At 34.6% G+C, this 22,236-nt stretch overlaps 1 protein-coding gene across 6 annotated transcripts in view; it reads left to right on the top strand.

Annotated features, from left to right (window-relative positions):
• The window catches only part of LOC138186703 (prominin-like protein), a 71,808-nt gene that overhangs the window by 41,091 nt on the left and 8,481 nt on the right, over window positions 1-22,236 (top strand). For 3 of the 6 annotated variants that reach the window (XR_011174968.1, XM_069126810.1, XM_069126807.1), the window contains exons 2-12: window positions 13,562-13,829; window positions 14,390-14,742; window positions 15,781-15,902; window positions 15,988-16,011; window positions 17,130-17,422; window positions 17,567-17,716; window positions 17,799-18,014; window positions 18,162-18,717; window positions 19,137-19,295; window positions 19,386-19,507; window positions 20,749-20,799. Coding sequence is in view for 5 of the 6 variants with exons in the window: in XM_069126810.1 (XP_068982911.1) it covers window positions 13,562-13,829; window positions 14,390-14,742; window positions 15,781-15,902; window positions 15,988-16,011; window positions 17,130-17,422; window positions 17,567-17,716; window positions 17,799-18,014; window positions 18,162-18,717; window positions 19,137-19,295; window positions 19,386-19,507; window positions 20,749-20,799 (2,314 nt within the window). In the remaining variant the exon portion in view is untranslated. The remainder of the gene's footprint in view (window positions 1-13,561; window positions 13,830-14,389; window positions 14,743-15,780; window positions 15,903-15,987; window positions 16,012-17,129; window positions 17,423-17,566; window positions 17,717-17,798; window positions 18,015-18,161; window positions 18,718-19,136; window positions 19,296-19,385; window positions 19,508-20,748; window positions 20,800-22,236) is intronic. The other 3 variants (XM_069126808.1, XM_069126809.1, XM_069126811.1) reach the window with 3 other exon arrangements.

Below are 22,236 nucleotides of genomic sequence, written 5' to 3'. Positions count from 1 at the left end.
AAAACCAATAATGTATTTAAAACAGTCAATTATCCATATATACGTTAGCAGTAAATATTTCATATCTTCTATATATATTTTCATATTTGTTTCAAGCTTTATCAACACCGTAATCATGATCGCTCGAGTGTGTACCATTGTAATGATAGTGAATTTTGAAAATGTTTTACATAACACATACAACACATACACAAAAGTCTTCTATAACAAAGTGTCCAAATACTTTCGTGAGTCACTGTAGCATATCAAATTGTTTGAGTATCATCAATTCAGTCCCATCACTAGGTACACGAGTCGCTGATTCATCCGTGCTCTCGCAGGTGATCTCATCGTCTTCTTTCATCGTCGAGTCCACTGAACCGGTGTTTGTTCGTCTCCCTCCATTTTTTCTCTCCCTGGTCTGTTCCCTTTCGTTTTGTCTAGGTGTTAGGGGAACCCCCAGCTTCCGGTAGAATAACGTTCTCGCAACTCTGGCTGCGGTTTTGTTCCACGAAGGAGAGATACTTTCTGTCCTGTGTTTTGCGGACTTCTCGGTTACTTTCATTCCGCGCGTAGGTTTTCTCATCTGGTCTCGATGTCGTAACCTATGGAAATTATCGTTCATCTGGATATAAGTCGCAGTCTTTTGCGACGTCCGATATCTGATAGTTTCGTCTGGTCGTTCCAGATCTCAGCCAATCCTTTTGGAAATTCTTTTTAAGTAATTTTTCATATTTAATGTGATCGATAGATAGAAGCGCGATTAATTTTGTACGAAAGATGGAAACGAGAGATTTTCCACGTTTCAAGTATCAAGTCGCTTCATAAATTCTAACTTTCTTCTTAATTTTCGAACCAAACTTAATTTTTGTAGTGTTCAAGTTTCAGTAAGCAAATTGCAACTTTTTCATGTAAACTTCAAAGAGATAGAGAAAGTAAGAGAAAAATGGTAACTGGAACTTTAAATAAGCAATATGCAAAGTGAAATAAAGAATATATAAACGAAATTTTCAGGATTTCGAATATTAGGCTGTCTCATAAATTTTTACTTTGTTCTCTAACTTTTTTTCTCTGGCTTCGTTCTTATTTTTACCAAACCTTAGTATTTGTTAGTTATCCACTTTCGTAGTTTCCAAGTTTTAACGAGCGAGTGCAATTTTCTAATGCAAACTTCAAAGAGATTGAGAAAGTAAGGGTAGAATAGAAACCTTGAATAAAGAACATACATGCACATATACGTGGACCTGTATGTTTCGTGAATTTCAATAAAAAGAAGAAGGAAGCAACTATGGCAACTGAAAATATTAATTTAAAGACGTCGATGCAAGAAATTGTTTCGAAATTCTCGTTTCAAAAAGAATTTAAAAAAAAAGGTTGACCAGATTCTAGGCCACGAAGATTTTGTAAATTGGAAACAGAAGCTTTGCATTTCTCAGGAAACGAAAATTTATTTTTCCATATATAACGTCACAACTTCATATTTTCTCATAAATATTATATCATAAACATGTTATTATGAATAAAACATGTTATTATTCTCTCTATTCTGCATCATGTTCAACTTTTTCCTTATAATCTTTAGTAATACATAATACTGCCCGTTATCACTCACTATGCCAGTACTAATTTGAATTAAAATTTCCCGAGTTTTACAATAATTATAGAAAATTGAGGTGTATAACGAACTTTTCATTTTTACAGTCTGAAAAACTGTAAAAGTTCGTAGTACCTCGATTTCTTGTAACTACTGTAAAGCACGAGAAATTTTTATTTAAATTAATACTGACATAGCCAGTGATAAAAAGTGCACATAGGAGCATACGAAAACATGTTAAATTCAAAATTTGATATTGTGAAACACAACTGCCCTAAATGAGGAATAATAGAAAACGAAAGAGAAAATGTTTTGCTGTAATTCCTATTTTTTTTTTTTTTTTTTTTTTTTTGTTGAGTTAAAAAACGATTCAGTTCTTTATTCTTTCATCCTTTCAAACATTATTTATTTCTAACTCACAAGACACAGTACGATATTCCTTCCAGATTATCTTTTTTCTTAAATACACGTCATTCCAATGAAACTTGTCGAGGTTGAAATCAGTCCCGTTACTTCTCGTCGTTATTACCTTGATCCACGTTTCTCTTATTAATCGCGTTAAATATTACGTCTGTCTCGATCTACGAAACTTCCATACAAAAAGAATTCCAAAAAGAAATCAAATATCTACATCGTCACTTGTATGACTCACTGTACCAGCTTCTCAGAAGTTGAAACGATTCAACGCCACATTTGATCACTTTCGCGATTTCATCGAGCACCAACGTGATTAACGTTCGATTTTCAGGAAATAAGTGACTCGCTCTTTTGTCCATCGACAAACAAACAGAGAAAAGAGAAGCACAAGGTATTAGTAATAGTAAATCCGGAGACAAATTTTGAAAGATAGAAATTGTAAAGTGTGATCGCTTTTCTCCGTTTTCCAATTTTGAATTTGACCAGTTGCTTCGCTGCTTCTGAATGATTTACCTACGTAACAGCATGAATGAAAAAGCACACGTAATCTGTTTGCCGGGCAAAACTTTCGAATATATGCTCGATGATTGGCGTTGCATGTTTATTTCTTGCATTCGTATCTCGTTACATTCATCGATAAATACGAGTCTATGGCGCATTGTGCAAGCAGCGGAGCCGCGTGGGAAGCGTTAATGACTTTCTAAGCGCTTACATATTCCTAGACGAAGGACAGTGGTGGACGGCCGCGATTACCGGAATGGCCTCGCGGTGATTTTACCTCGTTCCAACCGGAGAAAGCCGTATTCCACTATTAGGCCTCGTTCCGAGACTCTGACTTATAACCGCGTTACGTGTTAGGTACCGTAATATCGCCTGCCCTTCCTATCTGCATAACTGCCTCCCTAAATTATTCGCCTTTCCACGTGTAAGACCATTTTTCATTCCTTATTTGGACGTTAGAAGGAGAATTGTTAGATGGAATTCGCGATGTACGCATTGCGGTCGCGCAAATTGCAAAATTTTTATCCTCCAGCTGTCGAATTCGCAAACACTTGAATTTTCAAGCTGTCAGATTTTTAAATCTCCAAACGTTTAAATCCTATCGTAGAATCGTGCGGTTTGCGAAGTTTCGAAACTTGAAATTTCCTGATTCTCAAGTCGTCTGATTAAGAACTTTCGAACCTTCCGAATCTTAAAATATCCAAAATTCCAAGCTTTCGAATCTACGAAACCTCGAGGTTTTCAAATTTCCCAATCTTGAAATCCGTAAACTTACCAGCCTTCGGATCGTAAAACGTGGACATTCTTAGGCTTTCGCGTTTACAAGCTGCGAAATGTCGAGCTTTCAAAACCTACAATTTTTCAAGAACTGCGAATCTCCTTAAAACGCGTCATCTTCAGAATATCTGAGATTGCTTTTCCATCACCTCGCCGTTCAGAATCTGCATAAATCTAATATCAACTGCCATTTGAAGTTCTATAAATACGCAAAGTTATATTCGATCGAACGTTTGTGATTCTATAGATACACGCATTTACGTTCGAAGGTAGCGAGAAATCATGTCTCTGAAATACGTGTACACATTGTATTTCGTTATCGCATAAGAGAATGGTAAAAGAATGCTTTTCCACATGGTCTGCTAGATGACAGATAACATTAGACAATTCTAAACTTGGATTTATCGTCTTACAGCGTTATGCAATACTTGTAGCACTTCACCTGGAGCTTTATTGGCTTCCTTGATACAAGTACACCCCTTTTTTCCTATACGCATCACGCTTCCCTGATCGTGTAACAGAAAACCATTGGCTTTGTCTCGTTCTCCAATTCAATCTCTTTATATCCACGATTTAAAAAAGAAACGCTAAAAATAATTAATTACAAGGAAGAGTAGACTCCTGAGTTTATAGCTTCCTTTCTTTACTTTCTTCCGTTGCTTTTCTTTTCATTTAAACTTGTCACAACTCACCGACTACTCGAACGTTCCTCCACGTCCTAGGATCGCGTTTCCTTTTCGGACAATGTACCGGAAACTTCGACCAGACCACTGTCCTCTTCGTAACATGTCAGTCTCGCCTCAAATCTTGCCGTGTATTCAACAACCGAAACAATTTGGAATTTCGAACATCGTCAGCTAACACATTTACTTTATCTACAAAATGATAGAAATTAATTGACAGAACGTGAGAAACTAATTTGCTTCTTATCATTTCATTAAGAAGGCAATCGTTCGTCTTTTTTGACTATTTTTTTATTACTTTTTAAGTTTATTAAAAAAATCATTAGAATTTCGCAATTTGTTTGATGCTCAAAGTTTGCCAAAGAAGTTGGACCAGGTTATGAAACGAATTAATTTTTTCAAACCTGTTGGAGCGGCCGAAAGAGCTTTCGTCGTCTAAAAATGTTTGCAAATATTTAATCCATCCTTTTTGATAAATTTTAATCGTTCAGTGAGCTAAGTTGAGAAGAATTATAATTTAAAAAAAAAGTGTAAAAAAGTTTCGTAAAAAAGTATTGCTGTCTCTCGTAGATTGAGAACCACTGTATTTCGATTTCTGCTACGAATTATTGCAACATCTTCACATTTCCACGATTGTTTAAAATACTCGAAACGAAAGTTCGGGAGAAAGATTACAATTCTAACAAAAAATGATGAATTGCAAATGTATCGATTGATCCACTAATTATCTCCGATTTCTCATCTTCTCCATTTGTTCACGCCTTCCCTAAAAGCGTACATCTTAAAGCTTCCTTTCGATTTATTCGACATTCATCGATCGATAATGTCGCTTAATCGCGAATCGTGAGAAGAATAATTTGCAAGAAATTAAGCGGCGATTTACTTTAATCGCAACGTCGATAAAGATTTCTCCTAACGACTCGAGCACCCGTTTGCACGGTGAATAGTCTTGTTTCACAAACGAAGGCGCGCCGCGGAAAAACAAAACGAAAAGGGGGCGAAAGCTGCGTGACAAGACTAGAAGCGGAAGTGTCTTCGGGTTTTTAGCCAGGGAGGAAAGCGCGAACCACTTTGTCCTCGAAAATAATGAGATGTGTGTCTAGCGGACCTTGGAAAAACGAAGCAAAGGGAAAAGAACGACGCGAACTCGAGTTACAAATCATGTGGATCCTCTTCAATGGACTTTTTTCTTCACTGCCGTCCCTCGTAATTTATCACAAAGGTATTTCGTTACCCTGGTATATCGAATTTCTTGTCTGTAAATGAAAAACGCTATCATTAAATGAAAAAGTAATTGAAGCAGCAATTTTTATATCACCAGACTTGTTTTTTATTCAATTTCTGGATTAAGTACACAGTGGCTGAAAAAAGTGTTCGAACACTTGTAGAAACATTTTATAAATATACCAAGTGCGTTGTATGGTACATTTTGAAATTATATTAGGAGACTCGAGTAACATTATCTTGGTACCGTTTAAAATAAATCTGGAAGTTTATAAAATGTATGAAAGTATATAAAGGTTTTTTTATATGCTCCTGCGTGTGCTCTTTATCACTGACTATGTGAATATTAATTTGAATAGAAATTTTCTGATTTTTTATTGAAAATTACATTAATAAACGTAATATTCAGTGGAATCACGTTTAACATTCATTATATGTTCTAGATAACTATTCATGCTGTATTTTCATTTTTTATTACATATATTAGTAATATTTGTCCATTAAAAATTTCATAATTTTTGTATTTCATATTATACCAACATAATCATAACAAGTGTATTTCGTTATGATTCTGATGAAACTTGAAAATATTAAATATAAGAGACATAATATATTCATAAAAATCTACATGCCATGATACTTTTTATTCCTTTATTTTATGTGTTTTTTTTATTTTCGCAACATAATCACGACAGTGCTAGTGAGATTCAAAATGTTTCTCATAACACATACGTGTAATATGAACATAAAAGTTTCCTATGGTAAGTGTTCAAATACTTTCGATAGCCGGTGTGTAATTCTTTGTAAGTTTGCGATGAGCTAATAAATCGATAACATCGCGTATCAACGAGCAACCAAGTGGAAATATTCGATGAAAATACATGCTGTACCAATATTTACCGTACTGAAAGTTAATGGATTTCTTCATTACAGTAATAGCGATCGCCTCCTTTGGGATTACAGGAAGGAAGGTTCGGATAATAACGTGAAAAGCGACTCGGTTGGGCGGATTTAAAACCGTTTTCCTTGTGAAACAGCCTTGACTCTTAATTGTACTGGGAACCTTCATACCTCAATCGTTTTCTTGGTACGGTAGAACTTCAGCTACCAAAACATAGATTAATACAACAGTCTGTTATCTTTTTCTATTTCATCGAAAATTTTTCTTTCAAAGTTGTTCGTGTCATGATCTTAGAATAGAATTTCCAATGATATTTGAAAAAAGGATATGCGTGGACGATCCATACCATGTACTTTATTTTAAACTATCAATTTTTGTAAATTATTACGTTTCAGATATTAGGCTACTCGGATAAGCTCCATAGTATCAATGTTCGTAAAATATCAATTTCATCTAACACTGAAATATCAATTTAACGAAATTAAGTTGAAAATAAACGATCGAATTCATTCGAAATCCAAGTTATTATCTATCAATGTTTATTATTTAAACAGCTCGCGTTAAGATTAGCTCGCAGAATTTTATGCAAATTATATTTCAGAACGTAATTAAGAAAATAGAACCTAGATGGAAAATCGTTTTACATACAATTCCTCGCTCTAGTTATAATTAATTCAATCTACTTGCGTTGATTTTAAGATAAAAAGTAAATATTCAAGATAAGAAGTTTCGCTTTCGAAACTTTCGTCAAGATGAAGAAGATAAGTTGATTATTAAAATGCGACGAATACTTTGATTAGATATTTGAATTAGATTTCTTAATTAGATTATCTTCGTCGTTTACGTGTTCAAGCGTTTCATCAGAAAGGTGATCTTCCGCTAACGTTGCTGGTTAGTCCTCGTGCATCGTTGTGAACCGGAAATCGACTGAGCACGGAGGTCGAGGTTTTCTCGTGTTACAAAGCCATGATTACGGCATCGTGTAATGGTATTAAGTACACGAGAAATGACAAATAAAAATTATCAACCACAAACAATCGAACATTTTTCCGATTTCTCAAACAAAGATATCAAATTCAAATGTTAATATATTTCATCATTACCAAATTTGAAGTTGTCGAAATAAATATTTTTTTAGTAGTCTAATTGTAAAACGAATTCATCGTTTATTATAGAAACCTTAATTGTGTAATTTTAACCTTAATCGTCATTATCTTAATTTATAAATATCCTTCGTACACATAATTAGTATTTGATTGATATAAAATTGATAATTTATCGTTATTGAAGGAGAGAAAATTCTTGTTTATCGCAAGAATATCATTTCGCTAATTTTAATTTTCCTCGTTGTTTTTTCAATATAAAAATATCCCTCGTGTATATAATTGGCAAATGATTAATATAAAAATCTATTGTAGTGGATAATAAAGAAGGTGGGTCAAAGAACTGCGGTTGGAAAATCCTTTGAATAATTAAAGAAGGGCATTACAGTCAGGTGAACGCTCGTTGCACCGGTGCAACAGACTCACTGTCGTCCAGGGTTTCGATCGATTTCCCAGTCATTGACCTCCACCGTGATTATGCTAATACCCTATCGTAGGTTTCTATCGTGATCTTCTACAACATCTACATTACCAACCATAAGCATGAAAACAAAAAACACTTTAATCTTTTTCCACAGCTTTTATCTTCTGGTTATTATTTTGCAATTTCTCAAATGTTCTAGTTATTATTATAAATCAAGTGTTTCAAAAGTATCATAGCTCAGTGTAACTGAGCTGTCTATTAGAATTTTCTATTTTTCCTCTGTTTTCCTTTTTTTCTTCGTGTTTCTTTTTATTTCGAAATAATCAACGAAGGAAACATTTGTACAAATTTACGGCAAATATTATTTTTCTTTTATCTTCGTTTCTTCTTAATTCGCAGAGTTTAAGATGTTTCGATAAATTAAAAATTTTATGCGAAGTGGATTTCGTTGAAGCAAGTGTCTTGCGATGGAAACTGGACTTCCTTTAAATTCACTCTGCTTCTTTTCGCCAGTGAAAAGGATTTCAATGCGGTTTTGCTTAACAGATTACACAGGAGCCTTTGAGAGACGTACTAATTTATCAAACAGCTCGGGTTTTTCGAAAGTTGGTGGATAGCGGACAGCAAAAGTATGAAAAGGATCCATAGGCGATACAAATGTCCACTATCTTGGAAGTTACGGCGATACCGGTAACACAGCCAAAACACGCGAAGGAAAAGTAGCTAAAACGTGTCGTGAATAAACACCGCTTTCGTACAACTTTTCCTTTACGTAAGGAAGGATGAGAAATATTAAAGGAATCCATTCTTTATGTCTTAAGAGATGAATTTTGGTATTTCTTCTCGCGAATCGTGTAGAAAAGGAAGTATTTGTGGAGGAACGTAGAAAAATAGACTTCAGAAGTGGATGTACAATGTTGCCCATAAACAAAGCTGAGTCAAGACACTTACTCGTTACATTTGTTTGAAAACTAGAAGGAATTTTATTTTATTTTATGTTCTAGATCATACAAGTACATTGTTACAAATACCAGACATGCATTTTAAAAGTGATACGATTCAAAGAATTTTTTCAAAAATATTAAGGAACTATTTGGTAATGTGCAAAAAATTATTTGCTGAATATATAATGTTGGCAAATAAAGGAATAAATTCTGGAAAACAAATATCGGTTTTGTAATTTTTCATTTAGATTTTTAAAAAACCTATCACAAGATGTATTTGTTTCAGTGAAATTTTCTTTACAGAAAATCTTGTATTTATCGATAGATATTAAACTCTGTTCGGGGCATAAATGTTCTAAATTTTATAATTTCACACATTTCTAAAATATTTATTGCCAGATACTTGACTCAATGAAATTCACTTTGTAAAAGATCCTTATCAAAATACCATGAACTCTATTAGGAATTAACAAAGAAAAAAGAGGATACTAATTGCTGTAAGTTTCTTAATGTTTAAAAATGCGTTCATTTATGATGGTTTTATACGTCGCAAACTTTCAACGGAAACACACATCGTCGACTATTCCCCCAGGAACGATTGCAAGAACAAGCACTTCCCTGCGTTCCCCTGATACAAACTCGTATATAAAAGCGTTAACGACGCTCTTACTGCTCGCGCTATTATCACTCACTATCACTGACTAGCTCTCTGTCCCACAATTCGTAGAATTGGTTCGCACTGACCTCCACTAAATTGCCCTGTTCACCACTGAATCTCTTTTCCGTCAGACGTTGAAACAATCTAACCGAGGTTTTTCAATTTTCGTAGATGAAAATCATCGTGAAAAATACGTATAAAAGATATATGGATAATTTATTCAAAAGAATTATTCAACCAGGAAAAAGCGAACACGTAGTTACAGTGGTTGCAAGCTTTCATTCCAACATTTGTTCGCTAAATAGGATTAACAGAACCGTAAAAGATGCAAAATATTTACAGCGGTGTGAACAATTTTTCGCAACTTCTCTTTACGTTACAACAGATAAAGAAATAAAAAGACATTTGCATACGTTCAGGGCTTTTTCATGTACGATTATGTTAATTATCATGTATGATATATCATCATAGAAAATACTATTCCTCGGTAACTTTGAGCTTCTCGACATCATTAACAGGATGTGAAAAAATTTTCGGAAATAATTCGATTGGTGAATATATTGGTAGATAGCTCACAATTGGTTCTATTTGACTTTTGATGCAGGATAATTCTCTACCACACAGTGCAAGTAGAAAGCAGATCATTCTCATTGTTATTGTTGAGAAAATACTAAGTATAGTTAACATGAGGAAAAACGGAAAAAATACGAATATTAGTGTTCGCTTTTTAGTGACTTCTCATCGATAAAAGGGCAGAACACTGCAATCAGTCACAAATACGTCATCGTTGGGAAGGTGTACAGTTCATGATATATTTACTATGTATATTTCTTTAGCTATGGTACCACGAAGAGAAGTATACTTTTTTGCATCGCTGTAGGTATTTTAGAAAAAAATTTTGTTTAATCTTTTACGGTCCGGTTAATTTTATTTAGCTTTTAAATGTTGAAATAGAAGCTCGCAACGAGTGTAACTGTGTTTATTTTTTTCCAGTTGAATAATTCTTTTGGATAAATTTCCCCGATTGGATGCACCGCAGTGGAAAATATTTCGTTGCGACCGATTAAGCTTTCAGTTCGACTCTGTAAATTAAAATCAACTAGCCGCAGAATGAAAAAATGGATGAACTGCTGCTCGAGCCACGAATTACATGGCTCGTTTCGATATGACAAAATGCCCCATTTTTCAAGATATTTAAACATTACCCTCCTGTATCGATATTGTTACTATATCGCAGGGATAGTATTTCTTCGAATAAAATATCAAATTTTTTATTCGCACAATGCATCGCACGTGCAAATAATAAAGGGCTGTAGCTGTTTTTTTATTTTTAATTTCATCGCAAATAAAATATATAAAATGTTAGATACGAGTATTATTAACGTTTTACTAAGCTGCCGGGTTTTATATAAATTCATATTTTTGCGAATACAGTGTCCATACGAGCGTATGAATAATACAGGAAATTCAATTTAACATAGTAACATATAAATATTATAAAATATAGATAATAATAGTATAATATAATATAATATCGTTTTAATTGACATGATACTTTAAGCATATCCGTCGTCGTTGTTAGGGACATGTTACACGGCGAATTATTGTCTTTCATATCCGAACTAGGAATCAAAAAGATAATTTTTCAACAAGACAATGCTCCTATTCATCTAGCTGCCATGATAAATATGTAGTTTCAAGATTTCGGAATAAAACCACTACCATGGTCAGCATTAAGTCCTGATCTGAGCCCAAACGAGAATCCGTGGGGAATTCTAGCAAAAAATGCTTCACGAATCGAGAGAAACCACCTACAGAAAATATCGTTGAATCTAAAAAAAGGATAAAATCCGTGTGGGCGGATATTCAACACGAAACTTTACATAAGTTTGTGTATAGTATACCTGACAGATGTAATCAAAGATAAAGGAAAATCCAAGAATCTATTTTTCATAGCGAAGAATATAATTTTCAGAGGAAATTTAATTTTTTCCACACTTTGAAAGAGGAACATTCTTGTTCCTTGTATCTTCGGTTTTGTTCTATAATATGAAATTGCATAAACCATTTCGTCAACTTTTGTTTCAATATCACGAAAAATCTAAAATATACAAATATAATAATATAAAAATCTAAGAATAGTGTTGAGTTTATATTTATTCGCTATGTATGTGTGTATGTGTGTTGTACGTAATATTTTACAATGTTAATTTCGTTGGTCGGAAATAGAAAAAGTGAAACGAAGATTTATATTTGGTATGGAGATTCGAGGTAATCGGCTAGTAAAACGCCAGGAACAATTCGTATGCAAAAGGAACCCTTATCAATACGTCGGTACTAGTTTCTAAACGTAGTGCATCGCAAAGTTACTGGTGCAAGCTGGCATATCGAGGAATCACGCGAATTCATGTGCACCGGTGGATTTATTGCGGTCGTACAGTCTCCGCAAAAGCTGCATGAAACGGTTTAACCTGGCCATGCCGTGCATTCGATTCTAACAGTACATGTCGTTCAAGGCGACATGTCGTAGTAACTGGACGATTGCATTCGTGGCAGATTATCTTTCTTATTTTTACGAATGCAACTGGAGAAATGAAAATAAAAATAGAGATTTATTTCACTCGGTGAACATATCATAATGACCGCTTTATTTTGAATATTTTATATGTTTTTATGTAATAATATGCATTCTCTTCATATATGCAGCTTCAAGTTCCCTGTAATTGCATAAACATTCGCCAAGATGCTTGCCAATTGTGTTGTGGAAAATTTTCTTCCTATTCCTCGTCTTTCTTCAAAATTTGAAAATATTTCAAACTCGCAGAAACACATTTGTAGAATATCCACTTGCGGAATCTTTTCACGAATTTACTGTATTATACGAAACATTTTAAAATTTCGCTAGCATCGTAACGAGATGCGACTATCGTGATTATATATCGATAGTATTTGAAATAATCTGAAAATATACGGACAAATACACAAGATATGAAATACTAAATCGAATAGGTACAAAATAGTAAAATAAAGCTACACTCCACAAAATTCACAAGTTTCCCCTTTCCTCCGAAATTGATTTTTTAAAGACAAGCTTAAAGAAACGAAGAGACAGATTTTTTATTAACAAAAGCTAAGCTTCTAGGGATACATCGATTTCTTTCGAACGGTTATACTCATCGTTTGACGAATGCGTGTTGCGCAGGATAACCTTGACGGTCATCTGTGTCCTGTAGAATGTCTACCGCATGGTGCATCGGAAAATCAATGCAGCGGTCCACGGGTCTTAATCCATCGCCGACCGGTCATCGACGTTTGATCCATTTTTCCCAGGAGTAACTAGGAAATAAATTTCCCTCCCTCCGTTCTCATTACGTTCACCCTTCGACCTGGCAACCCTTCCTGACCTACGTCCTACATCCGACCGTGTCCTCGTTTTCTCCGTTGTTCTCGCCCTAAAAAGCGGTATCGGGGTTGCAGATGGAAAATATGCTCTTTAATGTCTGTTCTCCGCTGCTCCTCCTGCTCCTCTTCTCTTCCCTTTCACCGATTGTTCGCTCCTTCCGTGCTTCACTTTTTCTTTTTTTTTTCTTCGCCAATGACGCGCTATTTTTAAACTAGCATAATGTGCAACGATCTTCGTGTAAAAAATAATTTTAGGTATATAACCGGGTGTCCTATTTAACTTTGCCTGATTACTCTTTTATTTAAGATGATAGAAAAAATATATTTGCGACAGAAATCGTACGGTATCGAAAGGGGCATACCGTGCATCTTTTTCTTTTTTTGATCTTGCTATGATCTTAAAATATCCTGTACAAGTGACATTTAAAAATTTTTTAATGGATACCTGGATTTTTTTATTACATATTCTTGTAGCTGACATTCAGCCTTTTTCGAAACACTACAAATTCGTGTCTTCTACCTTATCCATTATCGACATATAAATTTTAAGATTTTCTGTTAAAGTCATCAGTCTTTGAAATTCTAAACTTTTAAATAATTAGAAATAATAACTTTTAAAATACTTTTAATCGTTAAGTAACAATGACTCTACTTGTTACTCTCCGTACTTCAATTTTCCTTCCCTAAAAATATTTATACAGAATACCAAAAATAAAGCGTTCGTTACGATGGTTTAGTGGGTGGAACAAATTTCCAGCTGGGTTTCCATTTTTCCAACTGTATTTATAAAAATAAGAAATTGCAGAAATGAATTCTCGGTCTAATGATCTTCTTTATAAAAAATTATTATATATGATGTTTTGAAACAAATTAAAATAAGAGATTTTAGAACAAAATCTGTTATTGCTGGATATTTAGCTCTACCAACGTAACAATGATCTTTCTTTGTTGCAGGAATGTTCACTGTTGTGGATGGTGTACCAACGTTCCAGTATTCTTTGGCCCAATGGAAAATAGTCGCGACACATTACGGTGGATTGGCTGGCCTAACGTTCGTTGGACTTCTCCTGGCTGCGATTTTACCCTGCGTAGGCTTGTTCTTCTGTTGCTGCAGGTGTGCTGGCCATTGTGGCGCCAGAAGTCAACCCTTTGACAAGAAACACGATCATTGTAGGAAAGTGATGCTGAGCATGGTGCTCATCGCGGTCGCTACTATTATTCTGTAAGTACTTCCTTTTCTTACGATTTATTTTGATCAGACTATATATTCAGAAAAAGTTTCTACACGTAAAAATATTCAAGATATAGTCTTCACGATACTTAATGGATGAAATAAATCTTCGTAAAAATATGGATTTCCACGAATATCCACGATTTAATTTCAATTACTCCCCATTTTCAAATAATATCGCATTACACGGTAACAAACATTAAATAAGTTAAATGGATCTTCGATAATGAGGATTACTCTCGAGTTTTCAGTTAATCATTGACCCAAATAAATAGTCGAACGATATTTCCTCTCATTAATCCCTCTCCAATTTACAAATTTAAAATAAACTGATATATATATATACACTTATTTCCTTTTATATTTGGCCAATATACATTTCAAAGGAATGTTCAAACGAATATCCGTATCGATAAATAATGTATCGACAAAAAGATAAATACATCCAATCAAGAGTAATGGAAACGAACCCAATCGAGAGAGCTTTCCAATTTGTTTATTCCCTTGATAAAAGACAACACGACGAAGCCACGGTTCGATGTAACTTTCAGGTTTGGCGTGGTTTGCGCCTTTGTAACAAACGAGTACATGCAGGATGGGACCAAGGAGTTTCCTAACAATGTGAAAATCAGCCTGAAAGACGTGAAGCTGTATCTGAGCAACACAAAGGAGGCGATCGATAACCTTCTCAAGACTAATTTCGACGAGCTGGAAATTAATCTGAACAACATCCTTCAGGCCAGCGGTAGAATCGTCACTGAACAACTCGCTGAATACTCCCACGCGGTCTCGTTGACTAATCTAAGCGACATTGTCGCTGGCCTGGAGTCCATTAAAGAGGACCTGAAGATCATGCAGACCATCACCCGCGATCTAAGGACCAATGCTAGTCAACTGGACATCGGTACGGATTCCTCTGATATCATAGATATATCTACATCTTTGATTTCTAAGAAGACTCGATGATGACGCGAGAAATTTTTATTCCGAGAATTTTATTGTTGATATTTAATTTTTTGTAGTATTCTAGGAAATTCGTGTTGGAAATTTCATTTATATGTTCTTGGTGCCAGAAATCTTCTCCATTTTTATTTAATGACCTCGCCGTTCTAGGGAATTGTTACTCGAGATATTATTTATTTTCTTGATGTGAGAAGTTTCCTCGATTTTTATGTGAATAATAACTTTTCAGAAATTTTTATTCAAAAATTGTAATCTTGATACCGGACGTTTTTTTTTTATCTTTATCTAATCGTTGGAATATCGATAATATCCCGACTACTTCAATTACAATCGTACAATCCCATTTATAAATATTAAAACATCTGTTGACCTCGTTTAAAACATGATGATTGATCCAAATTGTATTTGTACAAGATAACGACAATTTAAATTGGAATTGAAAGAATTGAAGATGAACGAAATAGCCAAGTTTGTAATCATTTGCAACGTGCGTTTAAATAACAATATATAAAGTATGATGGATTATAGTAGAAGAAATATAACACGTTATAAATATCATAGACACAACAGATATCTTACCAATTACAATATTAATACAAATATCGTAGAAAATTTAATAATACGAATATCAAAATTAACTAAATCAATCACAATCGCGATATACAGTAGACATAATTAAAGAAATTTATTACATTATATAACTGATGGAATTATTATTAGCATAGCAAACATATGAATTCTTTATAGTTTAAACTTCCAAATTCTAAATATTTTAATACTTTCCGGGTAACTTATTCGGATCGTATGAAATTCTATACAATCTAAACTTCCAAATGAATCGACAATTCTCAAAGATTTTAATAATTTCCTATTAATATAGTCAGATCTGCCCTTGTTTCCCTATAAGCGTTTCAATACTTAACAAAGGTGTGAATATTTTAATAGAACGATATCTTAGCAAACTTTGTATTCGTTCCAGTTGTACGAGGTGTTAAAAACAATCTCCTTCACACGCTCGCCGCTTGCAAGACGCAAAATTGCAAACAGGTGCTGCATGATTACAAAGTGAATCAAATGTCGGTTCAAGTGGAGTTCGACAAGGTATTTTCCGCCTTTGTTGTATCTGTTCGTCAATCGTTATTGTTCGTCATGCATCTAATTTTCTTTTTCCTTTACATGCATACAGTACATGGACCGATACTTCCCGAAGGTATGATGATTATTATAAAATCCACTATTACTCGTTCGGTTTACTCACATTAAACCGCGATAGAAGTTGTGACATCATTTCTGCATCGATTCGATAGTAATACACTACTTTCTTTTGTCTTTTACTTTCTAATTTATTTATTTATCTATTTATTTATTTATTTTTTGTCTCGCTGATACTATAACTTTATACAAAAAGGAAAATGAATCTTAATAAACCTGTCCGATTTGCTTGTGTTTCTGTACTAATCAAGTAGTAGACCAATGGAAATTAGACAATCATTTTTCTGTTTTCATATAATAATAATTCTAGTAAAAGTAAAACTGAGCGATGTTACTATACATTTAGCGGTCTAGCAGACGTAGTTTGTTTTCTTAATCTTATGGATGTCCAGCCATTGGTTTACGAATAGAATTATTGTGTAAACTTATCTGATTCCATGCTTACCACCAAATAGCTTCAGTCTGTAAGTCATAAGCTAAAGCATGATCAACTTTCGATTATGTGTAAACGTTCGATATGTGTATCGTTAATTGACAACCTCTGTTAAGTGTGTGACGTCTAGAATGATTTCGAATTATTGTCCTTACTTTAAACCTAGCCACGAGGAAAGGAGACTTACATTTTTTAGAAACAACTCATATTTAATTAAGCGTGTAACACACACGGAAAATGTCTAGAAGGAATGAAACGTTTCCTATTTTGCACTGAGTTTTCTCTTACTACGTTTTTCTGAATTGAAACCTGTCGAACACATCTTAAACGTACTTTGTTTCCAGCTGAGCACTCTATGCATTCCGTCAGTCTGCTACAAAGAGCTTTTAAGAGACTTGATACATTTCAATGCACTTTTCAGTTACACACAGACACACACTCTTTCTCTCTTTCTCTCTTTCTCTCTCTTTTTCTCTAACATACCGTTAACATTAACATACCTGGGGATTGGCCATTTAAATAGACACAAGCATGACACTCTCCATATCGATACTCTGACTGTTCAACAATGTTCTCATTTAATGTGTCATCTCAGGCGTAATCGTTCTTTTTCCGATAGATACGAACAATCTTATTTTTATTTTGATCATTTATATCGAACGATCGTACATGATTTTTTCCAGTTGCCAAACGTCACATCCGCTTTGAACAACATCACAATGCTGATGAAAGGCAACATCGTGTCGGAAGTGAGCCAGGGCAAAGAGTCGTTTTTGAAGATTCAGAAAGACATTCAACACGCCGTGAACCAGACCATTCCTGTCGTAAGCGCGAGTATTAGAAGAGTCAGCGTACATATGGATGCTTTGGCGAAGAATATGACAGTGCTCCTTGATAGGATAGGCGTTGAGATAAACGAGGACATGAAGGGTGTAGATCATGCATGGAAGCACGTGGATCAGTATATACCGTACAGGTGAGAAACAATGAAAAACATTTTATTTGTATTGTACATTTCGTCCGAATATTTCTCACTAAAAAATACTCAAATATTCGATATAGATTATTTATTCCCCCCTCCTCCCCCTCTCTCTCTCTCTGACATGTGCATTTTTTCCAGATACTATCTTGGTCTTGGAATATCAGGAATTCTACTAACAGTTTTAATGTGTCTGACTTTCGGTCTCTTCTGTGGCATTTGCGGAAAGCGACCTGATGGATATGGGGACGATTGCTGTAACAAAGGATCTGGGGCACGATTTCTTATGATGTAAGCTTTTAAAAACGTTTCTAAAATTGTTGTATCATTTGGTGACTCGAGATATCGATAACATTTTGCGGAATTTTCCCAGGGCTGTTTGGATAATTTTCCTCTTAACGAGCGTTCTAATGGTGATAACCGTAGCACACATGGTCATTGGTGTTCTTGTTCAAAGAGCTGTTTGTGAACCTTTGAAGAATCCGCAAGATAATAGGATGTTCGCCCTAGTTGATGAAATTGTGCAAATCAAAAAGAAGCTGTATCCACAGAATCCTAATGCTGACGTGAATATGAGCTATATAATCACGTAAGTGTATAGTAAAAAATTATTAAAAAATTATGAAGATTATAAAAGATTATCTACGATCGAAGATGCTTATTAACCGCTATTTGCATTTCCCCGTCTCTCACATTATCGAAGATAAAAAACAGTTCCATTGTTTCTTCATGACAGACACTGCCATCGAAACGAAACATTGTACAATGTACTGAAGGTAGGCAACATCTTCGACATAGGCTCGTTACGCGAATACGCCGGCCGTTACGACATCAACAACACAATCCAACAATTACGACGCAAAATCAGTCTCTCACCTGGTGTGGTGATCCTCACGGATAGTGCAAAGTCGAAATTAAACGATCTTGCGCAAAGTGGTCTCAGTGACATCAAGTTCTATCAGTATGTGGAGATCCTCGCAGATAATATCACGAACATCAATCTGGAACATCTAGCGAAACAACTGTTGGATGTGTCAGCTGAATTGCCCAAGGGGCAAGAGGACATTCGTGTCAGTTTGGAGAAAAACGCAATGGATCTGGCATATTATCATGACCAGTTGGTGAAACCCATGGGAATGCTTAGCGAACAGTTGGTTACAAAGGCTGTGACACTCGAGGAGAAGATAAAGTTTAACCACAGTTCGATGGCGGAAGCTATTCATAATCTGGTTAACGAAGTGACGAAGGCGCAGCAGTTTTTAAATAAAGACGGGCCAGAATACGTGCAACAAGTAGGTTTTAAATATCTCTTCGTCAATTAAAATTACTAACAATATTCGGAAGACGTTAAAGTTGACGGATATCCGCCAAAATATATGGAAGAATATCATTCAGCTTTAGAATAAGCTCATAGAAAGAAAAAGTATTGAAGCATTTTTCATTAAAAGATGGATAGACTTCTAAATTTATAATCACATATTGTCCATCATCAAATACTAAAGTTTTTTACTTTGTTAAAAATAGACATCCTAAGAATCTTAAGCATTTTCAGAATAATCACATTGATAGTGTAGGAAATGAAAGTACACAGTATAACTGAACAATTATTTATTTATATCTTTTAAGTTACAATCAAATGTAGGAAATATATCAGAATATTTAGATAGTAATTTCAAAGTAATTGCGTCACAATTCGCTTTTTTTATTATAGCTGGCAACCAAATTTGGAAACGCTTTCCTTCGTCAAGTTGACGACTTCCTCGAGCTAGTTATCCATCACGCGCTGATGGACGTAGGAAGATGTGCTCCAGTCTCCAACGCGTATAATGCAACGCTAGTCGCGGGATGCAACCGGGTTCTAGATCCATTCGTAAGCAGTTGATCAACTTTCTTCTGTATATAATCATTCTTATAAATTGAAAAAATTACAATGTATCATACTTCTACTCGTAATCCACAGAATGGTTTCTGGGTGAGTGTTGGCTGGTGTCTAATTCTCTTCATCCCAACCATAGTACTTTGCGTGAAACTGAGCGCGCTGTACCAAAAATCGGATCCCTATCCAGGGCCTCTAGTCGAAGCGTAAGTTTCTCTCATTCTATATCGTTCAAACCCAATTGATAGATTCAACGCTATTAAATGTTTCCAAAATATAATTAGATATCCGGTGCATGTCGATTTTAAATTCCCAAACTGTCCTTTGTTGTGAGATCGGGATTATTTCATATCATTCGTTAAATCGAAAAGGAAGAGAAGAAATTGCAGTTCGTTCAAAAATTTAGTTTAAGGATAAACAATTGGCTTGATTATTCCGAAGAAATATTAGGAAAATTAGAAACAACAATACATCCACTTGAAAACAATCGCTTCTATGATTTTCTTCGCTAATTTCTGGCCAGCAGATTCTGAGCACCCTCTATGTAGAAAGTGTTGACAGCCTTCTGTCTCAATCTGGTAGTTAATCGAGCTTCCATATTATCCTCAGCATGCACATATTCGCGCTTGCGATATCTTTCTTATCGATATTTTCTACTCGGCATGAATCATCCTACCACTTTGTTTAGCGAGTCTCAAAATTGCATCGCCAATTCTGTAGAGCGAATCCCGTGCAAATCGATGAACGCGTTATTCCTTGTAAGCTCACCGCCTTTATTCTCAATTCTATCTCGGTGTGCCGTGAGCTATCAACTAATCGTTTTCTGATTTTTGTCGCGTTTATCGTACATGTCTTCTTTCCGCAAGAACGTATCACGAAAGAGGAGAATAATAATGTTTGGCTCGAAAACTCTGTCCTTCGTGAAAATTATTCGATCGTCCGATATCTTCAATATATTTCTAAATTTATTGTTCTGTATTTTTCTGACTAATTACCTACATAAAAAAAGTCTAGATTTACCTTGCAAATTAACTAAATACATAAATAGTTTGAAGTTTATGGATTCTTAGGCCGATAATTTCAATTTATATGTCGAAGAGCTGAGAATCGCTCTGATGTACTTAAGTGAGTCCATCTGCATTTATTATTATAAAAAATTATATATATTTTGTCGAACCGTGAAAACATATCGAGTAATTGTCAGACTAATGGAATAATACTTTCAAAATTTGAAATACATAACTAAGTACGAATTCTCAAAATCTTGACTTGCACCTTACATCACTATGATTTTCAGCCCGCGTACTTCCATGTTAATTTGTAAATTTATATAAGACGATCGAATTTTCTTCATTGTACCAATGCAGTAGTTCATATTAAATTAAAAGTAGCTGTCTAATGTGTGGAATGGTTGTTGGAATCTAACCGCTAACACGCTCCGTTCCAGTGAATATTTGTATGACGCGTACGCAGACAGGGATAACATACCCCTTACTCAGTAAGTATACAACAAGAACAGCCAAGTTGCTCGCATGTTGAATTATGTTGATCGTATAGCACGTGAATCCTTCATTAACGCTGTGAACACAATATATTTGTTCGTTTCACGTTCCACTACTCTTCACGCCCCAACTTAAGATATTTCGCGATCAGAAAGACACAGTGTACCGGGGGAAATCGTGTAGTGATTTGATTGATTAGAACGATTTTACCCTTTGTCTGCATGATTAATTCTAACACGACGAGCACTCTAGCTAACGTATTGTGGAATCAGAATTATTTCCTTGAAGAAACTAATTGTAGAGGGAAAAAGAAAATTTAGAACCTTTCTAAAAAACGGGTCTATATATCTGTGATAAATATATATATTTCAAATGATCTTTCTATTCAATTACTATCTATTTAAAATTTTTCAAGGGTCATTATAATTATTAATTTAAACGTTGCTAATGTTAAAACATTAGAACTGAAATTTGCAATACAATTTACTCAATTCATTATTCTCTCTTGTGGATCCTTTTTCCAGAAAGTTTCTCAATTGTTAAAACAACAAAATTCTGTGGTCTATACGCAGTATGACACTAATTGCAGATCCCACAATATCGTTTCAATTACATAGGTATAAAATCTTTAAAATATATAGTTAATCATCTGCTACTTGAACTTTGATACCTTCTCGACTTTCTTGTATCACATGTATTATATTATGTAATATGTAAACTGAACATGTTTGTGCATTTATATAAAAATTAAGAGATGTAGAAATACACAGATTGCTTACGACATGCAAAAATACATATATAGAATATCCAGAATATGAATATATGAAATATTGAGAAAGATACAATATTCAAAGTGCATTAGATATTATAAATATACACATAAAACTTATCCAAAGGATATCAAAGGTATCCTCTGCTTAACTTCCATATTTACAATTGCATTCACAAATGAAATTTGCATATAAGCATGTACATTATTAAGCATGTACAAACATTGAAGCATATACAATTTGCATATACATCTGCAGTCTACTAAACAAACATGTAAGTCAGTGATTCAACATTTTATCATCCCTAATATATTATGTGAATCAGTCAAGAAGGTGTTAAACATTTAATGTATCTTAATATACTAACGCTCTCGCGTTATTCGGAGCTTTTAACTAGTCGTGTGAAAAATGGAATTTTTCTTTCTTACACACAAACACATACGCGCACACACACATGCATACATACATACACACAAGAACACACGTACGAGTTTAGTGGCGTGGCAGCTAGCCCTTTGTCTCGTGTACCAAAGCTACTTAGGAGATTAATGATACACGTAACACGCAGAAACAGCTTAGCAAAATAGTACACTCTCTAACTCGCATGACGAGTGCCCCGGAGACTCGTGATTTACTCTACTGAAACGTTCATTTTCCTTGCAG

Source organism: Bombus flavifrons, chromosome 14 (genome assembly GCF_040668555.2).
Source record: "Bombus flavifrons isolate JBK064 chromosome 14, iyBomFlav1_principal, whole genome shotgun sequence".
In the NCBI taxonomy this organism is placed as follows: domain Eukaryota; kingdom Metazoa; phylum Arthropoda; class Insecta; order Hymenoptera; family Apidae; genus Bombus; species Bombus flavifrons.
Note: the sequence above shows the minus strand (reverse complement) of the source record. Positions and strands in the feature narration are given on the sequence as shown.